The sequence below is a fragment of the Podarcis liolepis genome, assembly GCF_965112155.1.
Source record: "Podarcis liolepis genome assembly, chromosome: 12".
In the NCBI taxonomy this organism is placed as follows: domain Eukaryota; kingdom Metazoa; phylum Chordata; class Lepidosauria; order Squamata; family Lacertidae; genus Podarcis; species Podarcis liolepis.
In genome coordinates this window covers 45,213,057-45,240,444 of record NC_139563.1, presented here as the reverse complement: position 1 = coordinate 45,240,444, position 27,388 = coordinate 45,213,057, and the positions used below count along the sequence as shown (strand labels likewise).

At 42.8% G+C, this 27,388-nt stretch overlaps 2 protein-coding genes and 1 long non-coding RNA gene across 4 annotated transcripts in view; 2 read left to right on the top strand and 1 right to left on the bottom strand.

Moving 5' to 3' along the window:
* The first annotated feature begins 494 nt into the window (after nt 1-494).
* On the top strand, nt 495-27,388 carry ABHD5 (abhydrolase domain containing 5, lysophosphatidic acid acyltransferase). Its single transcript, XM_083468467.1, has 7 exons — nt 495-697; nt 16,735-16,820; nt 18,103-18,475; nt 21,745-21,899; nt 22,743-22,854; nt 24,100-24,286; nt 26,048-27,388. Exons 1-7 carry the CDS (start codon nt 564-566, stop codon nt 26,135-26,137), a joined length of 1,137 nt encoding a protein of 378 aa, XP_083324593.1. The 5' UTR covers nt 495-563; the 3' UTR covers nt 26,138-27,388.
* The window catches only part of LOC310689997 (uncharacterized protein), a 137,218-nt gene continuing 111,466 nt past the window's right edge, over nt 1,637-27,388 (bottom strand). For both annotated transcript variants that reach the window (XM_083468658.1, XM_083468659.1), the window contains 2 exons: nt 2,706-2,822; nt 1,637-2,233 (listed from right to left, as the gene is read on the bottom strand). In XM_083468658.1, coding sequence (XP_083324784.1) covers nt 2,214-2,233; nt 2,706-2,822 — 137 coding nt within the window. In that variant the 3' untranslated portion in view covers nt 1,637-2,213. The remainder of the gene's footprint in view (nt 2,234-2,705; nt 2,823-27,388) is intronic.
* LOC310690118 lies at nt 2,816-7,131 on the top strand. Its single transcript, XR_014517920.1, has 2 exons — nt 2,816-4,985; nt 6,695-7,131. It is a non-coding gene; the product is annotated as an uncharacterized lncRNA (long non-coding RNA).

The window sequence follows — 27,388 nt, the reverse complement described above, 5'->3', positions numbered from 1 at the left end:
ATAATTAACTTAAAATGATTCTTTATTCATAACAATTATTTTGTTTGTTTTTTATCTAATATTTTGCAAATGTACATACAGATTTTTTCCCCTTGGGGGCCCCCAAGAGAGTGGGGCCCTAAGCTATAACTTGTTTAGCTTATACGTAAATCCTGACCCCCCGAAAAACAAATTCAGAGCAAACTCCAAACTTTACATAGCGGGGCAAAGGCAGCCCTCGGCTGCCGGAGCGACCGCGGACGGCAGCGCAACACCAGCTCCAGGACGGGTGGCGCTTGCCAAGGGCCGCCTTTCCACGCCCCCCACCCCCGCGGAGACCCCCACCAGGTTGCGTAACCGGGAGCAAGCGACCCCCTTCCGCAACCGGGAAAGGCAACAGCTGCGAGCTCCCCGCCCAGAGAGAGAGAGAGAGTGAGTGCGCAGGCGCGAAGAGAGCGTCCTCCCCACTCCACTCCACCCCGCTCCACCCGGCCGCTCCCGCCGCCGCGCTCTCTATGGCCGGGCGGAGCGGAGGGCGGGGCTGACGCGCTGACGCGACGACGGCCCGTCGGGCGGGTCCCGTGATGGCCGCCGCCGCCGCGGCCGTCGTTCTGTCAGTCGGCGCGCTCCCGGCTGCTGCTGCCCCAGGACCGGCTCCCGGACGCCACCTCCGCGCCGCTATGGCCGACGACGAGAGCCCGGAGTCGGCCGGCGAAGGGTGAGTGCGGGGAAGGGGCGGGGGGGGGGGAGGCCAGTTCGGCGAAACAGGCGGGCGGAGGATACACACGCAAACGCTCATACACACACACACGGCTACACGCATGTAGACGCGCCTCCGTTTTGTGCTGCGGGGGCACCTGCGTGAGGCAGGTGCAAGTGCAGAGGAGGACGCCTTACGTAACCGGCCCCCCCGCGATCTTGTTAGCCCATGTAAACACGAGGAAGTGTCCCCTCCATCGCATCCTTCAGGACCCAACTTGGGTAGCCCTATATTTCATTGCTGGGAATAATGGGCTGATTTAAAGGTCCTTTTTTAAAAAAAAGAAAAGGGGGGGAAAGGGTGTGTGTGTGAAGGTAGTGTTATTTTATTGCTGGGAATAATGGGCTGATTTAAAGGTGCCCCCCTCTTCTTTTATTAAAAAAGGGGTGTTGAAACCCAGCTGTCTTCCCCTGCGGTTCCCTCTCCAAAACATTTATTTGGGGATGGAGCCATGGGGAGAATTTTGATGCTGCCACATAGGCAGGCCAGCAAGATCTGTGCTGTCTCTCAAGCAGCTGGGCGGTTTTCCCATAAAGGCTTCTCTAGAAATGTGAGTTCCTTACATTGTAGGCATAACAAGTGTTTCTGGCGCCTTTGCGCTCCAATAATAATAATAATAATAATAAATTTATTATCAATAATAATAATAATAATAATAATAATTTTTATGCCCTGCCCATCTGACTGGGTTTCCCCAGCCACTCTGGGTGGCACCCAAAAGAATATGAAAAACAATAAAACTTCAAATATTAAAAACTCCCCTAAACAGGGCTGCCTTCAGACGTCTCCTAGTGAGGCCTTGGCGTTTGGGGGACCAGTTTGCTAAACCAAGGAATCTAAGCAAGAAGGAGTACCGTGTACTCAGATGTGTGTGTGTATTATTCTAACTGTATTGATACACAATGATAGATGCTGGCATATCCATATACTGTGCTGTCTCTAAAGCAGGTTTTTTGCTGTTTTCCCATATGGCTTCTCCAGAAATCATTCAAGTGCACTTGACAACCTAAAAAATGCCTCATTTTAGCACAGGCTTCCGTATGTACTCAAACCCCCACCTTCCGCTGACTTTATCTTTTGAACTTTGTCTGCACCCACTTTTTATAATTTTTGTATATGTATTATCCATTTTGTACTTCCTTGTACAGCACCTGGATCTTCAGCCTGTCTCCTCAAAAAACACCTTTGATAGACATACTGCTTCTGCCTTCTCAGTCACTGATGTATATTTAGTAGCATCTTACCTAGATATGTTGTTCTCTAGTTTCACATATTTCTCCATCTTCTACATCAATTGTGTCTATTAGCTCCCTCCTTGTCCTTCCACCGGCAGGTGAAGAAGACCTTATTTCAACAGGCTTTTGGGAACTTTTAATGAAAACACAGGCGCCATGCTGTTTTCATTGTAATTATCTATATGTTTTTATAGATATTTAATATTTATTCTAATTAATTGCCTTTTAGTTTTATGTTTTTAGCTTTTTATTTTATTTCCTGTCAGGGAAAAAGGCAGAGAATAATAATAATAATAATAATAATAATAATACTTAGACTGACTGGTAACAGCTCTCCTGCATCTCTTCAGGTCATCTTCTATCAGATACTTTTAATGTAGACATGGCAGGGGGTGTATTTAGAACTTTCTGTGTGAAAAGCATATGCTTTACCACTGAGCTATAATCCCCACTTTCTCATTCCTTCCATCTTTTCAAAATACAAACCCAACTCAATAAATACTCAGTATTATGCTTTCTCAAATTCTCCTTGCCCCTCTAAGCTTCCTGCTGTGTACCCTCAATTATTCTTATGTATATATTGCAAAATAGTTTATTCTTTACATTTACTTCCTCTGTTACTTACAGTAGCTTATCCCAAGTATAAATTACAATAGTTTATTTGTTCTCCTAGAACTTGTACTGTTGGCCTTTGTATAATTAGATCACAATGCACATTATGTGTTAAGTACCTTCTGTCCTGGTTATTTCAGGTCCTTGAGTTTGTCTGTTCTCCATGATGTATATGTTCTGTTCTGCCACAAAACAATTCCCACAAATCATGGTTGTCTCCCAAGTGCACACTTGACCTACGCAAACCAAAAACAACAAATTAATGCTTAGTTTTGATATAGCATTTGAGGGGATTCAAGCTGTTTCGTGTGCATTGTTTCTGTAATTTGTACAATCCTCCTTCAAGGCAGGTAAGATTTATGTGCTTATTGGAAAAAGGGGCATGGACTTTCTTGCAAGTTCATAGCTGGTTTGAGATTTGAACTAGTGGATAGAAGTTTTTCTTCTTCTCATAGAACTGTAGAGCTGGAAGGGATCCTGACGGTCATTTAGTCCAATTCCCTGCAATACAGGAATCTCAACATATGGTTCCCCATCCAATTTGAAGCCATACCAGACCCTGCTTAGCTTTGCAAAAGTTCAGTAGTTTCTGTGAAGTGGTAGAGACCTGTTCAAGTCATAACAAGCTGAATCTGGGAAGACTTTGGATAGATATAAAGAAGCACTTCACACAGCTCGTATCTAAATTATGAAATTCATTACCAAAATATGTAGTAATGACTATCAATTAGGAAGCTTAAAAAGGGATCAGGTGAATTCATGGAGGATTAAGCTGCAAATGGCTATTAACCATTATATCTATATGATGCCAATATATATGTGATATGCCCCTGGATATCCGTTGCTGGAAAGCCCAAGTGGGGAGGACGCTGTTGTGCTCCTCTTATTATTTTTTTATATATATAGTCTCTTTGCTACAGTGCCACACCAGTTGAAAAAACTAGTTTGAACTACCTTGCCCTGTTGGACATGCCCAATAAGACAGTCACGTCTCTTGTTCTGGGAAATGAAATCAGTGAGATACCTGTGTGATATTTGATGTCATATGACTGATTTGCATGGTATTAATTTCTATTGCTGCACTTAGTCACATTCTACAGGACGAGCCAGTCATGTAACCTCTGCCCCCCATTATGTGTTTCTTCAGCAGTTTCGTTATGCCCAGCATTGTGGTAGATCAAGAATAATGCATGTCAAAATTGCATGTAGAATCACAGTGCTATGAGGATTTTAAACTGTACATGCTCCTCTCAATGGCTCTTTTGGGTAAGGGTCTAACAGAAATCTTTAATTTGGCTGCTTCTGCTTTGGAGAAAAAAGCGTTAATGGATGAATTGTTAATCATAGTCAGTTGCCTGTTTCCTGCTAAAGACCACTCCCTCCTGGCTGCTTTTTACCCCTAAAAGCAGGCATAGGCAAACTTGGCACTCCAGGTGTTTTGGGACTACAGTTCTCATCATCCCTGACCATTGGGAGTTGTAGTCCAAAAACATCTGGAGGGCTGAGTTTGCCTATGCCTGCCTAACAGTGATGCTTACTATAATCAACATCTCTGCAGGCAAAGAGCAGCCAGAATGGGAGGAGTGATTTTCAGCAGAAAGCAGGCATGGGCTCGCGATCCAAATTTGGAACAAGTTCCAGATTGGAGCCTTGCAGCTGCAATTTCACCATTAATGGCACAACACATGTGGCCTGACATTAGGGCTGGGCAATATATCATCCAAAACATGTTTCAAGTCCATATTGTAATATTGGTTTCACAATTTTAGATCTGGCATTATATCACTTATCTTAATTGTGCTGTGCAACAATCACAGTGTGGGGAAACCGTGAAGCCAACCAGTGCCTCTGCATAGCCCCACCCTTATTTCAGATATTGTGATATATCAGTATATTGAGATGTTGAAAACAAGGTATCCTCCAGCCCTGCCTGACATACACTTGACCTTTTTTTGGAGGGGCACAGAGCAAATCAGGGGCTCATTTGTGAGTTTGTTGTGATGAATAGATCATTCCCTGGTGGAGTTTAGGCTGGGTATTGCACCCTACTAGGATTCCATCTATATTGGAGCAGTCTGGGGTATTGTGGCCTGAGGATGGGGACAAGCTGCTTGAAGTGCTGCCAAGGACTGCTTATTGCTTCACTGGAGGAGGGAGAAGTTCCATCTGCCTTGAAGGAAGCAGTGGCGTACCCACTCCTCAAGAAGACCTCCCTGTGCCCCTTTGGGGCAAGGTGCTTGAGAGAGTGGCAGGCTCCAGCTTCCAGCATTCTTGGAAGAAATTGATTACTTGGTTAACCAAGTACTTGGTTTCATGTTGCTCTGGCTTCAGGCCTAGCCATAACACTGATAAAGCCTTCTTTGCCCTAGTTGACTCCATCAGCTGGGAGAGATACGGTGGTAGGTGTGACCCTGGTTGTTTTGCTTCAACTTTCAGCAGCTTTTTATACTGTTGACCACAGTATCCTTCTAGAGCATCTGGGGGGAGCGGGCACAGTACTTCAGCGATTCTGTTCCTATCTCCAGGACAACTTCCAGAAAGTGATTATGGAAGGCCACTGCTCCGCACCATGGAAACTGTGGTGTGTTGTTTGTCAGGGTGTTGTCATGTTCCCCATACTGGGCGCTGTCCTCAGTAGTTTCGGTGTGATCAATATGTAGATGACACCCAGGTCTGTTTCTCTGTTCCATCTGAATCAGGACATTTATTATACCCTTGACAATAGGAAGCAAATGTAGATCATGGACTAGTATGAGGATTTGAGATATGAGACTGAAAAGCTCATTAAAAGGAGGGCTGAAGATTCCACACAGTGCTATATAGCTTCAGTTGTAGCCTTCATCCCTCTGCAAGTAAAAATAATACCTTGGGGGTTTATTTTAATTTATTGTTTGCCACTCTAGCTGCTTGGGGATCCAACCCAGGTGGGTCTGTGGCAGTTCATGTAAGCAGCCTGAATGTACTAGTGCAGCTTGTTGGTCTCCTGTCGTGCTTTTCAGAAGGCAGGCAGCTAGCCATTGGTTTGAATACAACCAAGACCTGAGGCAATAAGGAACTTGCATAAAATTGATGTCACATGGAAGGACCTTAGCTCAGTGGTATAGCAATTGCTTCACATAGAGAAGGTTAGCCATTTTTGCTGCTGCATCACACTGTTGACTCATGTTAAGCTTGTGGTCTACTAAGACCCCTAGATCCTTTTCACATGTACTACTGGCAAGACAGGTGTGTCCCCCCCCCCCCATTGTATATTTGTGCAGTTGGTTCTTCCTGCCTAAGTGTAGACCCTGTTGAAATTCATTTTGTTAGTTTTGGTGCAGCTTTCAAATCCGTTAAGGTCATCCTGAATCCCAATTCTGTCTTCTGCGGCATTAGCTACCCCTCCCAGTTTGGGGTCCTATGCAAATTGGATGAGCATCCCCTCAGATCCTTCAGGCAGGTCATTTATAAAGACGTTGAACAGCAACAGACCCACCCAGAACAGAACTCAGCGGTACACCACTTGTCCTTTTTTCCAGGATGTTGAGGAACCATTTGAAAGCACTCTTTGAGTTCAGCCAGTCAACCAGCTACAAATCCACCTAACAGTTAACCTCATCCAGCCCATATTTTGCCAGCTTTTCTGCAAACAGATCACAGAGGACTTTTGTCAGAAGCCTTACTGAAATCAAGATACACTACATCCGCAGCAGATTATTAGAATTGGTCCTAATATCATGGAGGCTGAGGAAACAAGAGAAACCCTTAAATGGCCTATCTTATTTACAATCTCATGTTGGTGTTTGGCAAGTCAAGGGCCAATGTAATTCTCCAGTTGTGTGCTTAGAAAACTCCGGGTGGATGAATTCTCTTCTATAATAATTTTTCCCCCTTTGATTGCTTGAGTGCCATCTTTTCTCAATACAAAGTTCAAGAGGCAATAATTATACAAGGAAAGAGCTGTTTTTACCTCTGACCTAATGTAGCAACGTTCTGCAATTATCTGCCAAGGGCTCTTGGAACAGCTGGCGTACAGAACACTTCCTAGAAATATTGTGCAGTAGCTCCCTCCCCTCCCTTGGTATTCCTCTCCAGGGTAGGAACTATAACCCACTACTTTGTTTTAAAGATAAACTCGCAGAAGCGGATTAAATGTACCCACCGTGAGGAACGAAGCCCCATCTGAGATATCTTTGGAATGAGCTACCTGTCAGGAGCAGCTCGATAAACAATGGTTGCGGCGAACATGGTGTTTTTAATCTGCAGCAGTATATGTGACTCTGATAGTTTAACTGCTCATAGTGCAAGTGACTCAGATTATCCCGTGTCACTTCAAAGTAATCTTAATCCAGCACCAGGAGCTGTCTCCACCCTCTGTACCATGGTACCGTTTTCCTTTCTATGGACCTGTTGTTGCTGTTGGGTCTTGAGATCCATTTCCTCTTGCAAACTCCCCTGCTAGCATGCAATGAGGGATTTAATTGGATGCCCACTCTTTGGCTGTGTTCCCCAGCCAAAGGAAAATGATGTATACTTATTAATGTGAATAAACTCATTCCTCAGTAATATTTATTGCATGGATTAATTGTGTTCCACTGTGTTCCATTTGGATCTTCTGAGCAGTTACTCAGATCTGATATGAAATTGGAGCTTCAAAACCTGTCTTCGGTTTTTGGTAGCTTCCTAAATAATTTTAGCAACTTTGCCCTTTGCCTCAGCTCTACACACATACACACACTCACTCACTTTTAGTGTGCTCTACTGTTCTATTTATTTAGTTTTATTTTTAAATTGCATTTTTACACCTGACTCTACAATATGAGGGATGTGGTTTTGCGCTGACATTACTTGCAACGTGGCTCTTGAATTACTAGGTTATGCCTCAGGTTATTTTTTGCACAGTGTCATTGTGTGACGACGTAAGGGTGCTATGTGGTGGTTACTGGTTTTCCTGGAGTGTGCTCATATATACGATCACAGGATGTGGTAGTAGCATGATGCCAAATTTATTATCCTTCTGTGAAAAGCCTTATGGACTGGTTCATAACACTGAATGCCCAGGAGGCATTTGGCTATATCACTGTGCTTTTTTAATTATGAAACCTGACTTTCCATATATTATGTCCCTTACTCCTCTCATGTCTTCATGGGCAGGAGATGACTTCTGTTCTGCCCTTTCTCCTTTATATAAGCCAGAAAGCAAACTGAATGGAAATGCTCTTTAAAATAATGCTGTGCTGTATTCAAAAGGTTTCGTGTTTCTCCATGTCAGTCAGCTATAAAATTCTGTCATCGAAGTAGAATTTGAAATGTGCTGCCTCCACAGTGCCGCATTTTATACCAGTGCCAGTTTCAACTTCGTTCCTGTGCAAACACTAAAGACCACTGCGGCCAGATCTTCAATTCGCTGTCTCTCGAAGTCGCTATCTCCATTCACAGTAATGCTTAGCTAGCAAAGCATGCTGGATTCTGTCACTTCCTTTCTGCGACAAGACAATCATTGAGCCCTGTGTGGAAATCTGGGAATAGGAGCGGTGGTTGTTTAAGGTTGCAAAATGAAGTGTTGTGGTTTAAACTGGATTAAGTTTGTAGAAAATGTTTTCCTCATGCAAATAAACCAGGCTTGTATGAAGGTCAGGATACTGGCATGGTTTCAATAGTAGAACGTGCTGACATTCCTTAACTACTTTTATTTTGTATTTCATTTCTCACATATGTTTGTAGTGCGCCACCCAGCAACTAAATTATTGAAGTGAAACAGCATTCAAGACATGGGCCTACTTAGCTTCATGCAGAGGGCAGGATCTAGCCCAGCAAAATGTTTCCCTTGATTAACGGACCACTGTGCCATATTGGAAACTTCTATGAAGTGCCCTCATTTTAAAAGACAACTTACTATGCAGCACCAGATCTACAGGGGAAGAAGGAATCTGAAGGTCCCTTTGGCTCATGGAGCTAGTTTCACAGTTCTTTAGATCCTGTCTGTGATCTTCACCACTTTATCAATACATCTAATGTCCTTAAGCATCAAGTTGAAGAAGCCACAGTCAAGAAAGCTTGGGCTTGTATTTATTCAAAATAATATTTTTCTATCTGAATTTCCTCTTTCAGCCTATTGATTTGCTTCAGATTTGCGGACAGGTTTGTCCTTGGTCAGGGTATCTTGGCGAAGTGTCACGAGCTGCAGTGTCCCAGCTAATTTGCAAATTCAACCTCAGAAAAGCTCACACAAGAAACCGTTTTCCTCAAAGCAGTGGGCAAGCTGCTGTTTTGGAGGTGTAAATGCTGAGTTTGCCAGCTTTGAGAATAGATGTGACACAGCCCTTAGATTTTGCAGATGATCATTTGTTGTGGTCTACTTCTACACTTGGGACAGAATTGTCTGTTCCCACATGAACTTGCCTGTAAGTTAAGATCTTCTCCATGTGCCCCTACCTTCAGAGCTTAAGGGGGTGCTGCTGGAGCAGAGGGCCTTTCCTGTGGTGGTCTGAATTGTGGGACTTAACTCGCTAGACACGTTTGCCTGGTTTGCCTTCTTTTTTCCTTTTTCTGGTTGGAATAAATTTATTTCATCTGTCTGTAAATAAGGTGTCTAATAGTTATGGCATTTTTTGAAATGCATATTAAATCAGATGAGTTAGACTGTATCCCAGGCGTAACAAAGTGCAGGGAAATAAATGGACAAATCAGCAACAAGAATTTGTTTTAAGTCTGTGCATTATCCGCAAAGGCCCGAACAATAGATGCAAACACTAGTGTCCCTAAAGTAGTGCCATTCAGAAGAAATCTTTCTTGTCAGTTAAAATCCATCTCACAATAGCAACAGTTCGTTTTTTAAAAACATTAGTATGGCACAGAATACATTAAAAATTCATCACAAGACAGCCAACTCAGTTATTCCAACCAAGACCATCTTCCATTTTCTCTTTTGTATACAGAGTTCTGCAGTTCTCTTTTAAATGGACATACAAGTTAGTAATGTGCTCAAACTGACAATTTGGTTACACATGTTTCGGATGACTAGTGCACAAGGCAGTTCACAATTTCTGCAGCAAGGGCATAACAGGCCAAATGAAGATTAGATTTGAAATGGCATCCGTTTGGACCGTTTTATCTTACAACTACCAACCTTCAAAACATACACTGATATCAGAGCAGCAAATCTTATTTCTCAGTTGATCTGACAGACTGATCTCAGACTAGGCTATAGGTGTATAGCTGGAGGTGGTAGTTTGTTGACAATGACAATGCCGTTTCATATAAAAACCCAAGCTGCAAATCAAATTGATCCTATGAAAAAATGAAACTGAACACACTCCAGATGGTTACACTGGGATATCTAAAGTCCATGATGGCAGCCTTTTTACATTTCAACTACAGAACAGCCAAACTACAAGAAAGAAGATTCCACCTAAACATTAGGAAGAACTTCCTGACAGTAAGAGCTGTTCGACAGTGGAATTTGCTGCCAAGGAGTGTGGTGGAGTCTCCTACTTTGGAGGTCTTTAAGCAGAGGCTTGACAATCATATGTCAGGAGTGCTCTGATGGTGTTTCCTGCTTGGCAGGGGGTTGGACTCGATGGCCCTTGTGGTCTCTTCCAACTCTATGATTCTATGATTCTAACAGGAGCTGGCAAAAACAAAATTACGTGCCTGAGCTATTGCAGTGATGGAATGTCCCTGGGGATTCATTCAAGATGGGCATGATGGTGAAGGGGAGGGGAGAAGACCATCGGCACCTTTTCATAGTTTTGCAGTTACCCTTTTAAAAGCAGGGTGCGCTTCAGACACCATGAAGAGTTTTGCAAGTCTACACAGAAGAGCAGCAACAAAACTAAAGGAACACTTGTGACAGCTTTCAAGCAGCAAATTGATTAAATAAACCAGGCACTGTATTTAAAAATGTATATACAGTGGTACCTCGGGTTAAGTACTTAATTCATTCCGGAGGTCCGTACTTAACCTGAAACTGTTCTTAACCTGAAGCACCACTTTAGCTAATGGGGCCTTCTGCTGCTGCCAGAGCACAATTTCTGTTCTCATCCTGAAGCAAAGTTCTTAACCTGAAGCACTATTTCTGGGTTAGTGGAGTCTGTAACCTGAAGCGTATGTAACCCGAGGTACCACTGTATATAGATAGATAGAGATGGAAGCAAACAAACAAAAAAGAAGAGTGGATTAAAGGTAAGGACAAGGGGGAAGAAAGTAGAGATATGCGTGCACTTTTCCCCTCCCAACCATGCTCTACAAAAGGAATGATGAGCTGGGTAATTGCTCAAAGTGCTAAGGAGGCATTGATCAAGCTGGATTGCACAATCGGCACCTTATCTAGTTTAATTTAAATTGGTTTCATTCTCAATGTCACACCCATTGCTAAGACAAGGAACGCCTGGACTTGGCACGATTGCCTCCCAAGGCTTCAATTTTGTGTTGCAAAAGATGGTGCCAGATACAGAACATGGGGGGGGGGGGTGGAGAGAGAGAGAGAAGGCAGAGGGAGAGCAACGGACGAGACTCTCTGGTTTGCTGCCTTTATCACCTTTTAGGCAGCATCTGGGGGGATGCTGCAGGGTCTTCTCGCTATAGGAAAACAGGTTAGTTACGTGAAATTGCAGTGGGGGTTTACTATCCTCAAGAAGACAAAAAAGAAAGAATTCCTTAGTAAGTATTTGACACTTGGACTACTGCAATGCGCTCTACGTGGGGCTACCTTTGAAGGTGACCCGGAAACTGCAATTAATCCAGAATGTGGCAGCTAGACTGGTGACTGGGAGCGGCCGCCGGGACCACATAACACCCATCCTGAGAGATCTGCATTGGCTCCTAGTACGTTTCCGAGCACAATTCAAAGTGTTGGTGCTGACCTTTAAAGCCCTAAACGGCCTTGGTCCTGTATACCTGAAGGAGCGTCTCCACCCCCATCGTTCTGCCTGGACACTGAGGTCCAGCGCCGAGGGCCTTCTGGCGGTTTCCTCATTGCGAGAAGTGAGGTTACAGGGAACCAGACAGAGGGCCTTCTCGGTAGTGGCGCCTGCCCTGTGGAGCGCCCTCCCTTCAGATGTGAAGGAAATAAGTAGCTATCTTATCTTTAAAAAACATCTGAAGGCAGCCCTCTTTAGGAAGTTTTTAATGCTTGATGCTGTATTGTTTTTAACCCTTGATTGGAAGCCGCCCAGAGTGGCTGGGGAAACTCAGCCAGATGGGTGGGGTATAAATAATAAATTACTATTATTATTATTATTATTACTTCCTTCTCTGTAATAAAGAACATCTTTCTTAAAAATACGAGTGTACTTTCTCCAGATGGGTTGCATAAAACTCCATACTCTGCTCATTTTCAGGAGAGAATTGTTCTTATTAATGGGAGGAGTGACAAGTCTGCATCCGCTTGCTGAATCCCAGGCATACTGTTCTAATTGTAGTGCTGATGAATCTGTGGGGTAGTTTGTTGGAGGATCCTAATTTAGGGCGGGGAGGATTAAAAATGGATTAGTGAAATTTATGGAGGATGAAGCTGTCAGTGGCTACTGGTCATGATGGCAATATTTCTTCCATTGTTGGCAGCAGAGTGCTTCTGAATATCAGCTTCTGGGGATCTTGAGTGGGAGGACTACACCACAGTGTTTGAAAATAGCCAGGCGCATTAATAAATCAAATTAGACAGGCGCATGAACTATATCTAAAGTTCAAGTGCAGCTACCTCCAAGGTTTGTTCCTGTGCTTTCAAAAAACTGGATGCTTTTTAAAAACTATATTTTAGTTTACTTTTTAAAATCATACTCTATTTTAGATATGTAGCCCTACTTCAAAACAAAGTAGCTCAAGGCAAAACAATATTAATAAAGACTTGGGTTTAGAACGTCACGCATAGTTCTCTGTGCATGCACAGAGCAGTTTTCAGTTCTCTTCTCTGGAAACAGTCCCTGCATCCCCCAGAAGCCTCTCCTGAAGGTCGGGGAACTCTCCAGAGTCACAGCCCATGAAACATAAGGGGCTGCCTGCAGATCTGGAAAATTATCAAGTGTTTTGCCTGCACATCCAGATCTCCTGGTTTCCATCCGTCCTCTGTTATAGATACGCTACAATATGACATCATGAGTAGTCTGTGAAATAATTTGTAGCACTAAAATTTTGACCCCATTGGCATTTTGATGATGGTTGAAGGGCTAACTGATACTATGCACAGGAAAAGGGTGGTTTGTAACATCCAGGTACAAAAAAGAATTGAGTGACTTGCATGTACATTTTGAGGGCAGGAAGTACGCATTTATGACTGTGAGCAATGGACTTTGATTTCTCTGTTCCAGCACAGTTGATTCATTGTACCACCTCTACTCAGGCAATATCTGCAAAGTTTATGTGTCACTGGCCTATATTACAGACAATCTTAAGGGTATTAGTACACATGTTTACAAATGTGAGATGATAGGTTTGAGGGTTTGCTGTTGACATGTTTAATAAAACATGTGGTCACCCACTTAATTTATACACACACACACACACACACACACACACACACACACACACCCTGCTAGATCAGATCACCATCTAGGTTAGTATCGCCGTAGCTGTCAGCAACCAAGAGTTGCTGCGAAACCCCCAAGCCAGTGTATGAAGGCAGTGATCCTTATCCTTTGCCCTCAACAACCAGTATTCAGTGATGTGCTGGCTTTGAACCCAGACGTTGCATTGAGCGGCTATGACTAATAGTATACCCCCCTCCTCCATGAATTTGTCTTAATCCCCTTTAAACACCATCACCAGTAGCAGTCTGGTGACACCTTGCCCCACGACTTCTAATGACCATCCTCAATGGCTTCCTATAGATCAAGAGTTTCCCAAACTTGGGTCTCCAGTTCTTTTTGGACTACGATCCCCATTATCCCTGAACACTGGTCCTGGTAGCTAGGGGTGGTGGGAGTTGTAGTCCCAAAACAGCAGGAGTCCCAAGTTTGGGAAACCCTGATAGAGATATTGGTGGCAGGATAGTGCCCTACAGGACACCAAAAGTGCCCCCTTTTCCGGCCACTTCTGGTTCACTGCGGTGCACACATGTGCAGTCACGCATCAATCGGCTGCACGTCGATTGGGCTTTGCCTGTACTTTAAAATTGCAAACCACCTTGGGTACCTTGGCACAGAAAAGCAGTCAATTAATGCAGTACATTAATAACGCAGGTGTTTGCAATCTCTTTGTGGATTGCAGGCCTGGGGAAAAATTGTCTGATGCTTCCACGCATGCAAGATATTCTGAAACGTATGTTTGTACATCTTTAAAAAATCAGATCTTAAAATTTTAGAGACTTGGCTATTTTGCTTACGCGCATTTAACTTGTGTGCATTCTGTTTTACATGCTTGGCAAAAACAAACAAAAACCTTTTTAAGAGGGCAGGAGTCTGGGGAAAAAGAATTTGGCAGTCCTGCCCACCATTGAACCCAGTGTGTTTTTACTACATGTGGTTTTGGCTGTACGCACTTATCCCTGGAACGTAAACCCCGTGTAAGTTTAAAGGTAAAGGGACCCCTGACCATTAGGTCCAGTTGTGACCGACTCTGGGGTTGTGGCACTCATCTCACTTTTTGACCGAGGGAGCCGGCGTACAGCTTCAGGGTCATGTGGCCAGCATGACTAAGGCGCTTCTGGTGAACCAGAGCAGCTCACAGAAGCGCCGTTTACCTTCCCGCCGGAGCAGTACCTATTTATCTACTTGCACTTTGACGTGCTTTTGAACTGCTAGGTTGGCACGAGCAGGGACCGAGCAACGGGAGCTCACCCCATTGTGGGGATTCGAACTGCCGACCTTCTGATCAGCAAGTCCTAGGCTCTGTGGTTTAACCCACAGCGCCACCCACGTCCAACCATGTACCGTATTTTTCGCTCTATAAGACGCACCAGACCACAAGACGCACCTAGTTTTTGGAGGAGGAAAACAAGAGAAAATATATTCTGAATCTCAGAAGCCAGAACAGCAAGAGGGATCGCTGAGCAGTGAAAGCAGCAATCCCTCTTGCTGTTCTGGATTCTGGGATAGCTGCGCAGCCTGCATTCGCTCCATAAGATGCACACACATTTCCCCTTACCTTTTAGGAGGGAAAAAGTGAGTCTTATAGAGCAAAAAATACGGTAAGTTTAGAATTGCCTATACTCCGTTTCAGATACGCTTTAAAGAACAAACACGCACAAAAAATGGCCAGATTCCAGGTGGCTGTATGTGGTGCTCTTTGCACAAACTTGAGCTTTTCTGACCCCTTTCCTGCTGCAGCTTTCTGTGCACCCATGCCCCTGCAGAAAAACCCCCAAACAAACCCAGTCCCCTCCGGGCAAGGTGTGATGCAGCCAGTGGGCAAGGGGGATTGACGATGCACATTATTGGTGCATGTGGCTTTCCCTAGATACATTTTTCTTTTTAGAGCTCTAGCCTCCGTTACCTAGAATGAACCTTTGTCAAACTTATTTCCCTTTGCGTGCGCACGTTTAAATGAAGGCAGCGGGAGGAAGGATTGAGAAACAAGTTGTTTGTGTAAAAGTTGCATTAAGGTCAAGGCCTTTGGTGGCAGAAGGGGTTTTTGTTTTGTTTTTTCAAAGGTCCCAGAGCACGGTCTGAAGGTATGTGATAGATAACAGCAGGCTTGCTGCTGTTAAGTGGGTCTGATTTTGGCCAGTGCCTGTCTGGACATGAAACTGCCTGGCCAGTCTGCTTACCCTGCCTTGAGTCTTGTGACGAGAGGGAGGCTAGATATAAATGTAAAAATTATTGTCATCTATGTTACGCGTGGTGGTTTAAAAATAAAATAAAAAGCATATGTATGTATGCATATGTATGGAGACAATAGGTGCACTTAACAAGCATATTGTATAAAATTTGGTGTGTGTATAGGTATACACACACACACATAGCTGGTCAGTTGCATAACTAATGGCTATGGACTTTCCTCGGACGTGACCTGTTTTATATCCTGTGCCATAAAACTTTTGTGTAAGGTCATGATTCAAGCTAATAATGCACAGACACAAATAAATGAGATAAAGTGTTTCTTCCTACCCTGTGCTATAATTAACTACCAAGACGGCGGTTGTTTTCCTGCTTTGCTCCACTGACCTGACCACTCCTTTTCATGCCCTTACTCCTAACCACCATCCCACAGCAGACCTGTTTTACCCCAGATGTAGGCACCATGCAAGAGGTGCTTTTTGGATTCCCCTAATGAGGCTAAATTTAATTATCACTGATTTGTGAGGTACCAGATGTTACTAAATGTTATGATCTGCGGTACTTGCGATTTGTGCGAATAGAACTGGCTTTGACTGCCACCGGCTTTTGACGACAAGGTGTATAAGCAGTGTTTGAAATTAGCCAGGCGCATTTTGCGCCTGGCTGGTGGCTACTTGCGACCAAGTGAATATGCCTGGGCGCCAGGATAGCTCCTGACATCTCCACCATCTGGAGGTGCCTGCCTGGGACCTGGACTGCTTTCACACACTAATACCTCGTCCTGTAGAATTTGATCAGTTATATTTTATCTGCATAATCAGAATGAATTCAAGGAAGCAAAATGCTTCTTATGCGCAGCCTGAGCAGGAGCGGTGAATGTTATAGCTAATTGTTGTAGCTTTTTTTTACCTACCCCACCCCACTGCCCTGCTCACAGTTGTTCTTCTGTTTTGAATAGTAAGAATAGGCCAGTGTGTGTGTGTGTGTGTGTGTGTGTGTGTGTGTGTACACACATATGGGGGGGGGGGTTGTCCCTGGATCAAGTGACTTTTCTTCTTTAAGTTCTCGGAGTTCTTAACATAGCTGAATATTGCCAACTGAACTAGCCAGATGTTTAACTAAGCATCAATCACAGTCAGTCCATTATTTGAAAAATAAGACTTTAGGGCCGTCTTGCCCCAAAATGGCAACTAGCCATTTCTGTTTTGGTGACTGTAATGTTGGCTTAAGGAGCCATTTGTCACCTAGCTTATATATCTGAGTTTCTAACACTGTGTGTAAGATATTTTAGATATTGCTGAGTGTATTGGTGATGGCCGCCAAATGCAAGTCCAAATGAGTTTTCAATTCTCTCCTTCAGTGATTAGCCAAGAACTCTTAATCCCTTGCACACGGCCTACTTACAGTTAGCAGCATATGAGTGTTTAATGCAGTTGTTTCACTCTCATTACTCTAGGTCAGGATGGCTGTCCAGCTGGCTGCCTGCTTGGTGTCCTACATCACTGGTACATCTTAAGGATGCTGAAGAGAAAATATTGAAATGTAAGCACTTTGTGGTAAGAAACCTCAGGAATTACTACACGTGAGCACCGTGGAAAGAATGTGGGGTTTTCATCAGGCCTTGTTCAAAGCACAGTTGTCGATATCTTCTGCTAGGGATTGAGGGTTTTGTGAAATTTTCATTAGGCTGATTTTCTCCCCTCCCTGTAAAAGAAGAATGAGTAGGACCAAAGTTATGCTAGTTACACATCCAGACAGGCAGTTCTTGTGAGATCTGCTCCAGATAAATGCCATCAGTGAATAAATTTTTGAGGATGTAGGGCGGACTGCAATATGAGTTCTGCCTTTGAACTTTTCCCCCTTATTTTTCCTTTTGGTGTGATTGGTCCTGAGATACTGTTGCACTTTTTGACCATTGCCCTACCTTCTTTTTTCTTTACCTTTTCCTAAAATTAATTCATTTGTGCAATCTCTTATTTGAACACAAAAAAGGACTTACAAAAGATAAGTATAGTACTATACAAATCCAATATGATATTATTATTATTTGTTGAATTTATATACCGCCCTATACCTGGGGGTATATCAGGGCTGTTCACAGAATAAAAATATAAAACCACAAAATACATAATAAAAATAAAAACAGCAACCCAATAGCTCCCACCCCCAAAAAAACATGTTTTAAAAGGGTATAGGATATCAATCAGATCAGCCAAAGGCCTGGTTATAAAGGAACGTTTTTGCCTGGCGCCTAAAGGTGTATAATGAAGGAGCCAGGCGAACTTCCCTGGGGAGGGCATTCCACAGAAGGGGAGCCACTGCAGAGAAGGCCTGTTCTTGTGTTGCAACTAGACCTCTCAATGAGGCACACGAAGAAGGGCCTCAGAAGATGATCTCAGGGTTCAGGTACGTTCATATTGAAAGAGGAGGCTCTTGAGGTACCACACCTTTGTTTATCAGCTATTTAAAAAAATGACTCTGTAACCCTGATATCCTTCCAGATCTATCTGTGTTTAGTTCTTTAGCATTTGAGAATGTAGTGCATAAGGGATGGATGTTTGACTTAAACAGATTCTTGCCTTTATGAGGTCTTGTAAGTTGTGCAAAGGCTACACAGTCCTCAAAAGGAGGAGAAATGTGAGCCTCATAACGTAACTCTGCCACCTTTATGGCTGGCACTAATCCCTGCCATTCTGATTTTCTTATAAATGCTATGATGAAAGTGGGAGTATCTCCCTGTGGACATGCTGTAATAAACACCCTTATTTTTATAGGGCTGTTTAGATATCGTTGTTTAATAAGATTTGCACTTCTCTTTCTTCAGGTATCACAAGTACATACAGTAAACAGTATGTCTTCATATCCAATGGAAACAAAATATGGACGCTAACGTTCTCCCACAGCCTCTCTCAGAAAACTCCCCTTGTCCTCCTCCATGGGTTCGGAGGAGGTGTTGGACTTTGGGCACTGAACTTTGAAGACCTTTGTGAAAACAGGACTGTGTATGCATTTGATCTCTTGGGATTTGGACGCAGCAGTAGACCGCAGTTTGACACAGACGCAGAAGTAGCAGAAAACCAGTTTGTAGAATCTATTGAAGAATGGAGGCGGAAAATGGGATTGGACAGAATGATTTTACTGGGGCACAACCTAGGAGGATTCCTGGCAGCTGCTTACTCACTGAAGTACCCATCAAGGTATCTGAAAATAATAGATGAGCGGAAGTTCTTCCGGCATTTCATTTGAAATTCAGTTATAGGTTTGACAGCATAACATTGTCAAACCTGTATGAGGCAGTCTGGTTAGAAAACATTCTCTAATGAGGTTGAGATAGAGCATTGTTGAAAAACTAGTTTCATAACTTTAAACTTAAAATGCAAATTGTATTTAACTTGCATATGTTTTCCTCTGATTGCACTTGCATGCAATGTAGGGTGTTTTCTACTCCCAAATTTCTCAGTGTACCTTAGATTTTGTGTCCAGGGTGTAGCCGCAGAGTACTTGTAAGTTGTGGTGTAGCCAGACTACCCACTGTTTTTACACAACCACATGTCACGTTACCAGCATGCAATCACACTGGCCAGAATTTTTTTAAAAAATCCTTTTAGGTGAAAGCATGTTTTAGTTACATATCAGAATAACAAGTGCAGGACAATAGTAACTATAGCATACTCATTTCTGTGTTAGCTGCTTGGATTATGAGCTGGGCTTGAGCACAACTACAGAACAGAACCTAAAGGAGGGTTTTTGATTTGGTTTGGTTTGGTTTATTTTGTGTTTTTATGTTGCAAACCACCCTGTGATCGTCAGACGAAGGGTGGTATCCATATAATAATAATAATAATAATAATAATAATAATAATAATAATAACAATAACAATAATAGCAGGGCTGGCTAGCTGGTAGTCCTTCAGATGTTGTTGGACTTCAGCTCCCATCAGCCCCAGCCAGCATGACCAATGGTCAGGGGTGATGGGAATCAAGAGTCTCAACAGCCTCTGGATGGCCACAGATTAGCACTAAAGGAACTGGGGGTGGAGTGGGGAGATGGGTTGTGATGGCAAAGTCAAGAAGCTATGGGTTAACCTAAAGCTGCAGTGTCTGAACAGAACTGAAACCCTGTCCAAGGCTGCCAAGTACCTAGAACTGGTCACATGCGAGTTAGCAAAACAATTCCATCTTTCTTTGCAAATCCCTCTTCTTGAATGACTTTCATAGTATTGTTGCTTATTTATTTGCATGTGTTTCCTAGCAGGATGGTCTCAGTGATAGGAGCCAATTCCGAGGGGCTCAAGTCCCTTTAGTTCCCCCAAATAAAATATTTGAGGGGGCCAACCCCCCCCAAGTTGATGGGCATTGCCATTCAGATGGTGTGCATGTTCCGTGTTTTGTGGTCAGTTATGCAGGGCTTACCTGGGCTCACCTCCATTATTTTATTCAAGTTGACACCCCTGGGACTCTCAGTGGAATTTTTTGGGGTGCTGTAAAATCCACATAACATATCTGGTGGTAACATGAATGTCTGCTCATGCTTTTACGTAGGTCATATCTCGTTTTCCTTGGAGGAATCTGCTTTCATTTCTAGCCAGTGGCTGTGGCAAATGGTCAATTGGTTCTCGTCACAGGCCCATATAGTTCAGTATTGCCTGCACTGACTGGTAACAGTTTCTCCAGGGTTTCTAAATGGAGTCTTTCCCAAGCCGACCTGGAGATAATCAGCATTGAACTTGGGATTTTTGTTTGCAAAGCATGTGCTCTTTTACAGAGCTACAGAAGCAATTGCTGGATTAAGCCACTACATTATAATGTGTAACTTATTGGAGCTGAATAAGTAGGCAGTTTTTGGAAATTAAAATAGAACGTGATGATTTGCTTTGGTTATCTCTGGAATGCCATATATTCTAAGGAAATTGATGTGTTTAACTGGGCAGATACCACTATCTCTCAAGAACTAGAATGCTGACGAACCCAAAGGATTGGAGTATAAAGGACAAATATTTGCAAAATGAGTTGAGCTTTACATTTAAAGGAAGTAAATACCATTCCTTATGCTGCAGGACAAGTATGTTTAAGAGAAGTTTTCTATGTGAAGAAGGAAGGCTGACCTTTTCCTTAAATGCCACAGAATGCAAATCTTAAACAGGCAATTCCCAATGAAACTATCTGGAAACTAGTTGGGATATATTTCTGGCAGGCTTTTAAGAAATGAAATACAGATGCATGGAGTATGATTTGATAGTTGTGCATCCGTGATGAAAGTGTGATGTTCAAGCTTATCAGCTTTGAGTACCTTCCATACCAGGTGGCTGTAATAGTATTCAGGAAAAAGAGTTTCTTACCAGTAATGGTATAGTGGTGGAATCAAACATGCCAAGAATAGTTACAGGTGATCCACAATTTTTTTAAAAAAATTGCGTACTTCTATTTGCAAACCAATTTGCAGCCCAATCCTAGCCTTTTTTCTTGGATGTAAGCTCCACAAATTTAATGCAAAATTACTAAGCTGTCTAGATGATTGTTGTTGCTCATCTTTATATTTTTTTTAAAAGAAAAAGCTGGAAAGGCAGGCAAGCAAGAATGCTTTAGTGGAGGATCATGCAAATGCTTGTTGCTTTTCTAATTCTGTACAAGTCTGGCAGAGGAAGAGAACACTAATGGAACATAAAAGACTAACACATCACTATGAAGATGGTGACTTTCCTTGCACAAATATCAGTTTTGTATCATGTGATAAAAACAGCTAGTTGGTGATGCACCCCTTTTCACTGTGAAGAAAAATTGAGCCTTGCTTGTCCCTTAGTGAATACATATCTTAGTTCTTCATGCAGTTTATCACCTTTAGCCAATTCCAGATCATATATGGCTGGACAGTTACAAATGTTATTCTAGAGTATGCAGGTGGTAAGAGAGTGCTTATATGGAGATCTGTTTAGTCCTTAGCTGTATTGAGATCTTCTAATGACATATACCTAGCGATTGGCTAGTGTATCTCAAGAATATTCTGATGTGACATTTTAGTAGTCCAGCAAGGCTGCCATCTTACACACATTTACTTCCAGGAAAATCCCTTGCACGTATATGGTTATGTGTCATATAGAATCATAGCTAGCTATCTCTAGCCACAAGTTAAAGCACAGATTTGCACAGACTGTAGGAAATACTCTGGGTTGCATAATACTACCAGCGGCTGCGCAGTAAATGTCCTTTAAATTTTGACCGCCCATAATCTCTTGTTTCTTGAAATTGGAGCATTTATTCTATAGGGAGAGCAATGCTTAAAAGGAGTTGAGGCAGTAGCAGGTGGCAGAGCTTTGTTCTGTGTTAAGAGCAGGAGGAACCTAAAATTATTTCATCTGAAAGCTAAGGTGGGGTAGAAATACACTTGGTGATGCTGGCTCTAAAATACCACGTGCACTATAATATGTGTGTTCCTCTTGACAAAACGTCCTAACTTTTATACCTGCAGAGCAAAACATCTCATATTAGTGGAGCCGTGGGGTTTCCCAGAGAGGCCTTGCAGTGCCGAACACGAGAGGCCCATTCCAATCTGGATCAAAGCACTTGGAGCAGTTTTAACCCCTTTTAATCCACTGGCTGGTCTCAGAATAGCAGGACCCTTTGGTGAGTGCTTGCTAGCGGTTTGTGCTGGTGCCATTGGGTTACCATCTGCCATCAGTTCTGAAAATGTAATAGCTTGGACTTTAGGGCGGCTTTCAGTCCCCATCTGCCACACACCAGCAGTCTAGTGTGGTAGGCAGTGCAGTGTTTTTAGGACACATGATCCCAATGGGCTCCCCCACTCACCATCCAAGCAGTCACATTCTGCACTAGCTGCAGTTTTTGGGCAGTCTCCAAGGGCAGCCCCACATTAACAGTGCATTGCAGCAGTCCAGATGGCAGGTCAGAGAATGGACAGCCAAAGCCTGGTTGTCCCACTCCCAAGAACAGCCGTAGCTGGTGCATCGGCCTAAGCTGAGCATAAGCACTCCTTCCCTAATCGCTTCTGCTTTGCAGCTTCCTCACATGCTGTAACGATGTATTTGTTCTATTATATGAGGAGGAGACTGCCATCTGCAGTCATGCTCAGTGTGCGCAGATACTACCATTCTGCCTAATTGCTCTGGCCTGTGCTCCTCTCATCAGAGTAAAGCGGAGGTGGGGATCAGAATCAGCCATGTTTAATTCTCCTTGAGATGACAAAACTGTTGCGAGCTGCATTCTCGTTGCTGTTGAAGGCTGCGGGTAATCGGGGACGGGGGCACATACTGGAGGCCGGCAGCCCACCATTTGTCTTCTAGCTGCTGGGGTGGGGGGCAGGGACAGATCACTCCGGATAGAGAGAGAGATGGAGATCTTCATTCTTGACGATCCACAGCTGCGAAGCACCATTGCTGATCATTTTTAAAGCACCACCCTGCATCCACCTGCCAGGTTCTAATTCTTTTTCACCTTGATTCATGACAGGATTGAGCCTTGTACAGCGCATTAGGCCCGACTTCAAGAGAAAGTACTCGTCCATGTTTGATGACGACACGGTCACTGAATATATCTACCACTGCAATGTGCAGTCACCAAGGTAAGCATATGTTAGCAAGTCCTAGATGCTCACAGCAGTAGCAGCACATGGGGCGGCGCAAGTGACGTAGCGTAGGTTGCCAGCTAGAATAACCTTGACCGCGATATCCTTGCCCAGCCAGGATGCATAAGAGGCATTCTTACGGGCTTCCCTACACATGCAAAACTCTCTTGCCCTAGCAGGCAGGCAAAGTCTACTTCCTGGAAAGGTTAGAATTTCCTGTTTAAAGATGGCAGGGAATGTTAAGTGGGACTGAAGTACAACTTTTTCTTCTACATTGCTTAATATAATAAATGGGGTATTTTGTTTTGATTTTTAGTAAACTGAAATAAATTGCCTATTCGCCATTAATTAATCCAGCTGATGGGTTACAAAATCCACTTTAATCATCTGGGGGCTGCTCAGCTCAGCAAACTTTTGGGATGAGAGGTCTTGAGGTTGCTTTGCCAGCCCTCTGGCACCATTTTGATTGAACATTTGCCATACTCTTTCCATGGTTTTACGATTTTAGCACTCCATTCCAAGGAAGCTGCTTCTTATCCATGGAAATAAAAAAATTCCTTCCAGTAGCACCTTAGAGACCAACTAAATTTGTTATTGGTATGAGCTTTCATGTGCATGCACACTTCTTCAGATACACATGTTTCGACCATGGCAGACCAACACGGCTACCTACCTGTAACTTATCCATGGAGAGAGAGTTGGTGGTACTACCACCTAAGCATCAATATGTCTTTCTTTTTGCTGTCCTATACTTGCAAGGCTCCTGCATTATTGCCGTGCTTATTTAAAGCATTAAAGAGCGGTAGTCTCGTAATCTGGTGAACCGGGTTCGCTTCCCCGCTCCTCCACATGCAGCTGCTGGGTGACCTTGGGCCAGTCACACTTCTTTGAAGTCCCTCAGCCCCACTCACCTAACAGAGTGTTTATTGTGGGGGAGGAAGGGAAAGGAGAATGTTAGCCGCTTTGAGACTCCTTCGGGTAGTGATAAAGCGGGATATCAAATCCAAACTCTTCTTCTTCTAACTTCCGGAAATGTGTTTTTGTATGGATGTTTGTGCTAATGGGAAGCTTCAAACCTTGATGTGTTTTCTCCCTTTAAATATACTTCACGTAGGACAAAACTCAGAGAAGGCTTTTTTTAAAAAAACCCAAGAACTGCGGTGTTAGGGAGTAGCAGATTGATATAGGCCAGGTACTCTGTGCCAGAAAATTCAGCTTCGTTTTTCATTGATATCTTTTAAGTGGTGAAACGGCTTTCAAAAACATGACGGTTCCCTATGGATGGGCGAAAAGACCGATGCTGCAGCGGATTGCCCACATGCACCAAGACATTCCTATCACTGTGATTTATGGAGCACGATCGTGCATAGATGGCAATTCGGGGACAACCATCCAGTCTCTGCGACCAAATTCATATGTGAAAACAATAGTAAGTGGGACATTCTAGACGCCGTGTTTGCTGTTAAGAATTCGCCTGCTCCTCTTGTCTTTCAGTGACAGCTTTAGGATTGTAAGATCGCAGCGTAAAATTAAAACCCAAAATGAAAAGTGAAATTTCCCTTTACAACGCTTTGCGAGCACTACTGTAAGACTTCCCTACCTTTCATGCATAAATGCAAAATGTAATATGTGTCCATGTAGATTGATTCAGAACTTTGTTTTCCCTGCTGCAGAGAATCTGTGGTTACAGTAATGCTGGCTAAATTCCCCTTGCTGAACAGATAAGGGTAAAGAGGATTTCTGCCCTTGACCTGTTCCCTTTAACACTTGCAAATTTTTCAGGTTTGGGAAGAGCCACTTCTGCAAGTTAGGCTACTACACTTAGATAGATGCACCTTGCAACAGCCAGTGGCAAAAATCAAAAATGTGAATTTCAGCAAAATGCTGAAAAATCTTGAATAATATTCAAGAATATTATTCTATCCAGCTTCAGCATGATTGCCATAGGAAAAAATCCAATAAATCTAAAACTAATTTCTCCTCTTCCCCCTCCCAATCTATTTTTTGCATAGTACGTGTAAGAAACACCCCTGAAGAGTAACACAACTTTTGCATTTCCTTTTTAAAAGTGATTTTTGCCTTCGTCAAATTACTCTTACAGCTTCAGTTGCTGTTTGGGGCAAACTAGTTTAAGGACTTGTGATTGTGGGGGATGGAGGCGGGGAGATCATAAACAAGAATACCATCATCTTGTTTCTAAAATTTATTTCAATGAAGTTTATTTAAAAGTATCTCCTATGTACTGTGTTTTGCACATAAATAGAGAGAACAGAGCCTTTGCCTGCAGCACCACAATCTAAAGACAAAGGCGAGTCAGAGAGAAAAGAGGAAATTGGGGTGGAAGGAAGCAATTAAGCATTTTGCGTTTTAGTATTCCTGTCACAAATTCCTCCTACATCCTGTTTGGTTTTGTCAACTTTATCAGCTAGAGACAGAACTCAAGTTGAAATTAAAATTATGTGTGCGCGCAGTGACTTGGTTCTTGATCATTACGCTGGTGCAAATTTTCAGCAGTGTGCTGGTATCCCAGACTGGAAAAGGGGCATGATAGTGGCTTGCTTACCTTGGAACCTTAAAAAGTTATGGCTCTACAGAGCCACCTGTGTCAAAGCGAGCGTGAACTGGATAATAGTTGGATGTTTTACAGTGGGGCTGCAAGTAAAGGCAGAAACCCTTGACCTGAGTTTCTGCTCATGCTGTTGCAAAAGTGTGGATTTGGGGAGAGGATATATTTTCGTAGGCGATAGCCAACGAAGCCGTTCTAAGAGTAAAGTCACTGATAGACGTAAGTAGCTTAAATCAGTTTACTTCAGTGGTCTGTTCTGAGTACAGTCGTACCTTAGAAGTCGAACGGAATCCGTTCCGGAAGGCCGTTCGACTTCCAAAACGTTTAGAAACCAAAGTGCAGCTTCTTATTGGCTGCAGGAAGTTCCTGCAGCCAATCGGAAGCTGCAGAAGCCGCATTGGATGTTTGGGTTCCAAAGAACATTCACATACCGGAACACTCGCTTTTGGGTTTGTGGCTTTTGGGAGCCGAAATGTCTTGAGCTCCGGGGTGTTCGGGATCCAAGGTACGACTGTATGACTTAGTTGACATGACCTAAAATTTAACCACTTCATTGGCTATGAAAAGCTCTTTTTCTTGCAAGGACCTTAAACTGATTCCCCTTCCCCTTCTCCTCTTCCATAGGCTATCCTTGGAGCTGGTCATTATGTGTATGCTGATCAACCTGAAGACTTCAACCAGAAAATAAAAGAGATCTGCAATTCTGTGGACTGACGGCATTCTCTTCTTTGCAAAAGCCAGACACAATTGCAATTAAAAGCAATACTTTGCAGCATATTATAAAAGATAAGGAATACAGAGGTTTAGCAAGCAAACACAGATTTTACTTGCACCACACCTTTCAAAACATTTGCACAATTTAAACCATGCAGTGCCTTTTGCTGGGATGGGGAGAGAAAACTTTGTATATTTTAGTTGGATGCTGTTCTTTATATATTTAGATAAGGTGTTTGTCTCTCTATATACATATGTTAAACACATTTTAAAACTGGATTTTAAATTTTTTTTTTTTTGAAGAATGTAGAGCTTTTAAAATGGTGTTCTATACATACAGCAAGCGTTTCAACATTCTTAATAATAATATACGTAGCAAAATTGCAGTTTGGCTACTTCAGCATTCAGAACCCATACGTTGTAGCTTCTCAGTTTTTCATTGTGATAGGAAGGGTTTGCGTAGGATATCTTCACATTTTATTGTACCTTATGAAGTGGACTTTGCCAAATAATTAACAACGATGAACACCCAGGAAAAGAACAAATGTAGGAAAAGTTAGGGAAAGAGTCAAGTAGTTATATTGGAACCTTTGTTCGCTGCAGTAACTGTTGTTCTTGGGTCTTTGGTTTCCTAGGGGAGCGGCATTTTGTGGGATGCTAATATTGCTAATGCTTATGCTTTTAAAGAGACAATGTAGAATCCAGTGGATCTGAAGACTAATTGCCTTCACACAACCTGTTCATTTGGTGATAAGATTATTGCAAGATCTACTTCGGAACTGATTCTCATGTTTGTACAAGTTGGGATGGAATTCCATGTTTAATTAGTCCTTGGATAAAGTGGTCTCAAAGTGTGAATATGCTTTTTCTTATAAACTATTGGAATTTTGAGCCAGTCTGACTGGAAAATGCCTAACAGTCAAAACCCAGGTATCCTGTGAGAAGAAGGCGTTTTAGATTAAATAAGACAGATGAATCAAGAAACCTAATCTTACCTCAAAATGTTTTTATTAAAATACTTGATTTTATGCAGTGTTTTTAATAAGAGCTTATTTAGGCTCTGGTTCTTTACAGAACTGTATGTTTTTAGGTACTTGGTTAATAATAAGATAAGCTGGGGGTTTTTGGTCAACTTTACAGCAATGGAATGCTTGTAAACCAAACTGTCTGCACAATAACTTATTGGTTAGCTTTTGAATAACTACTGAATCTTCAATCTTTCTTACATAAAGTTTTTGAACCAGTGTGAAA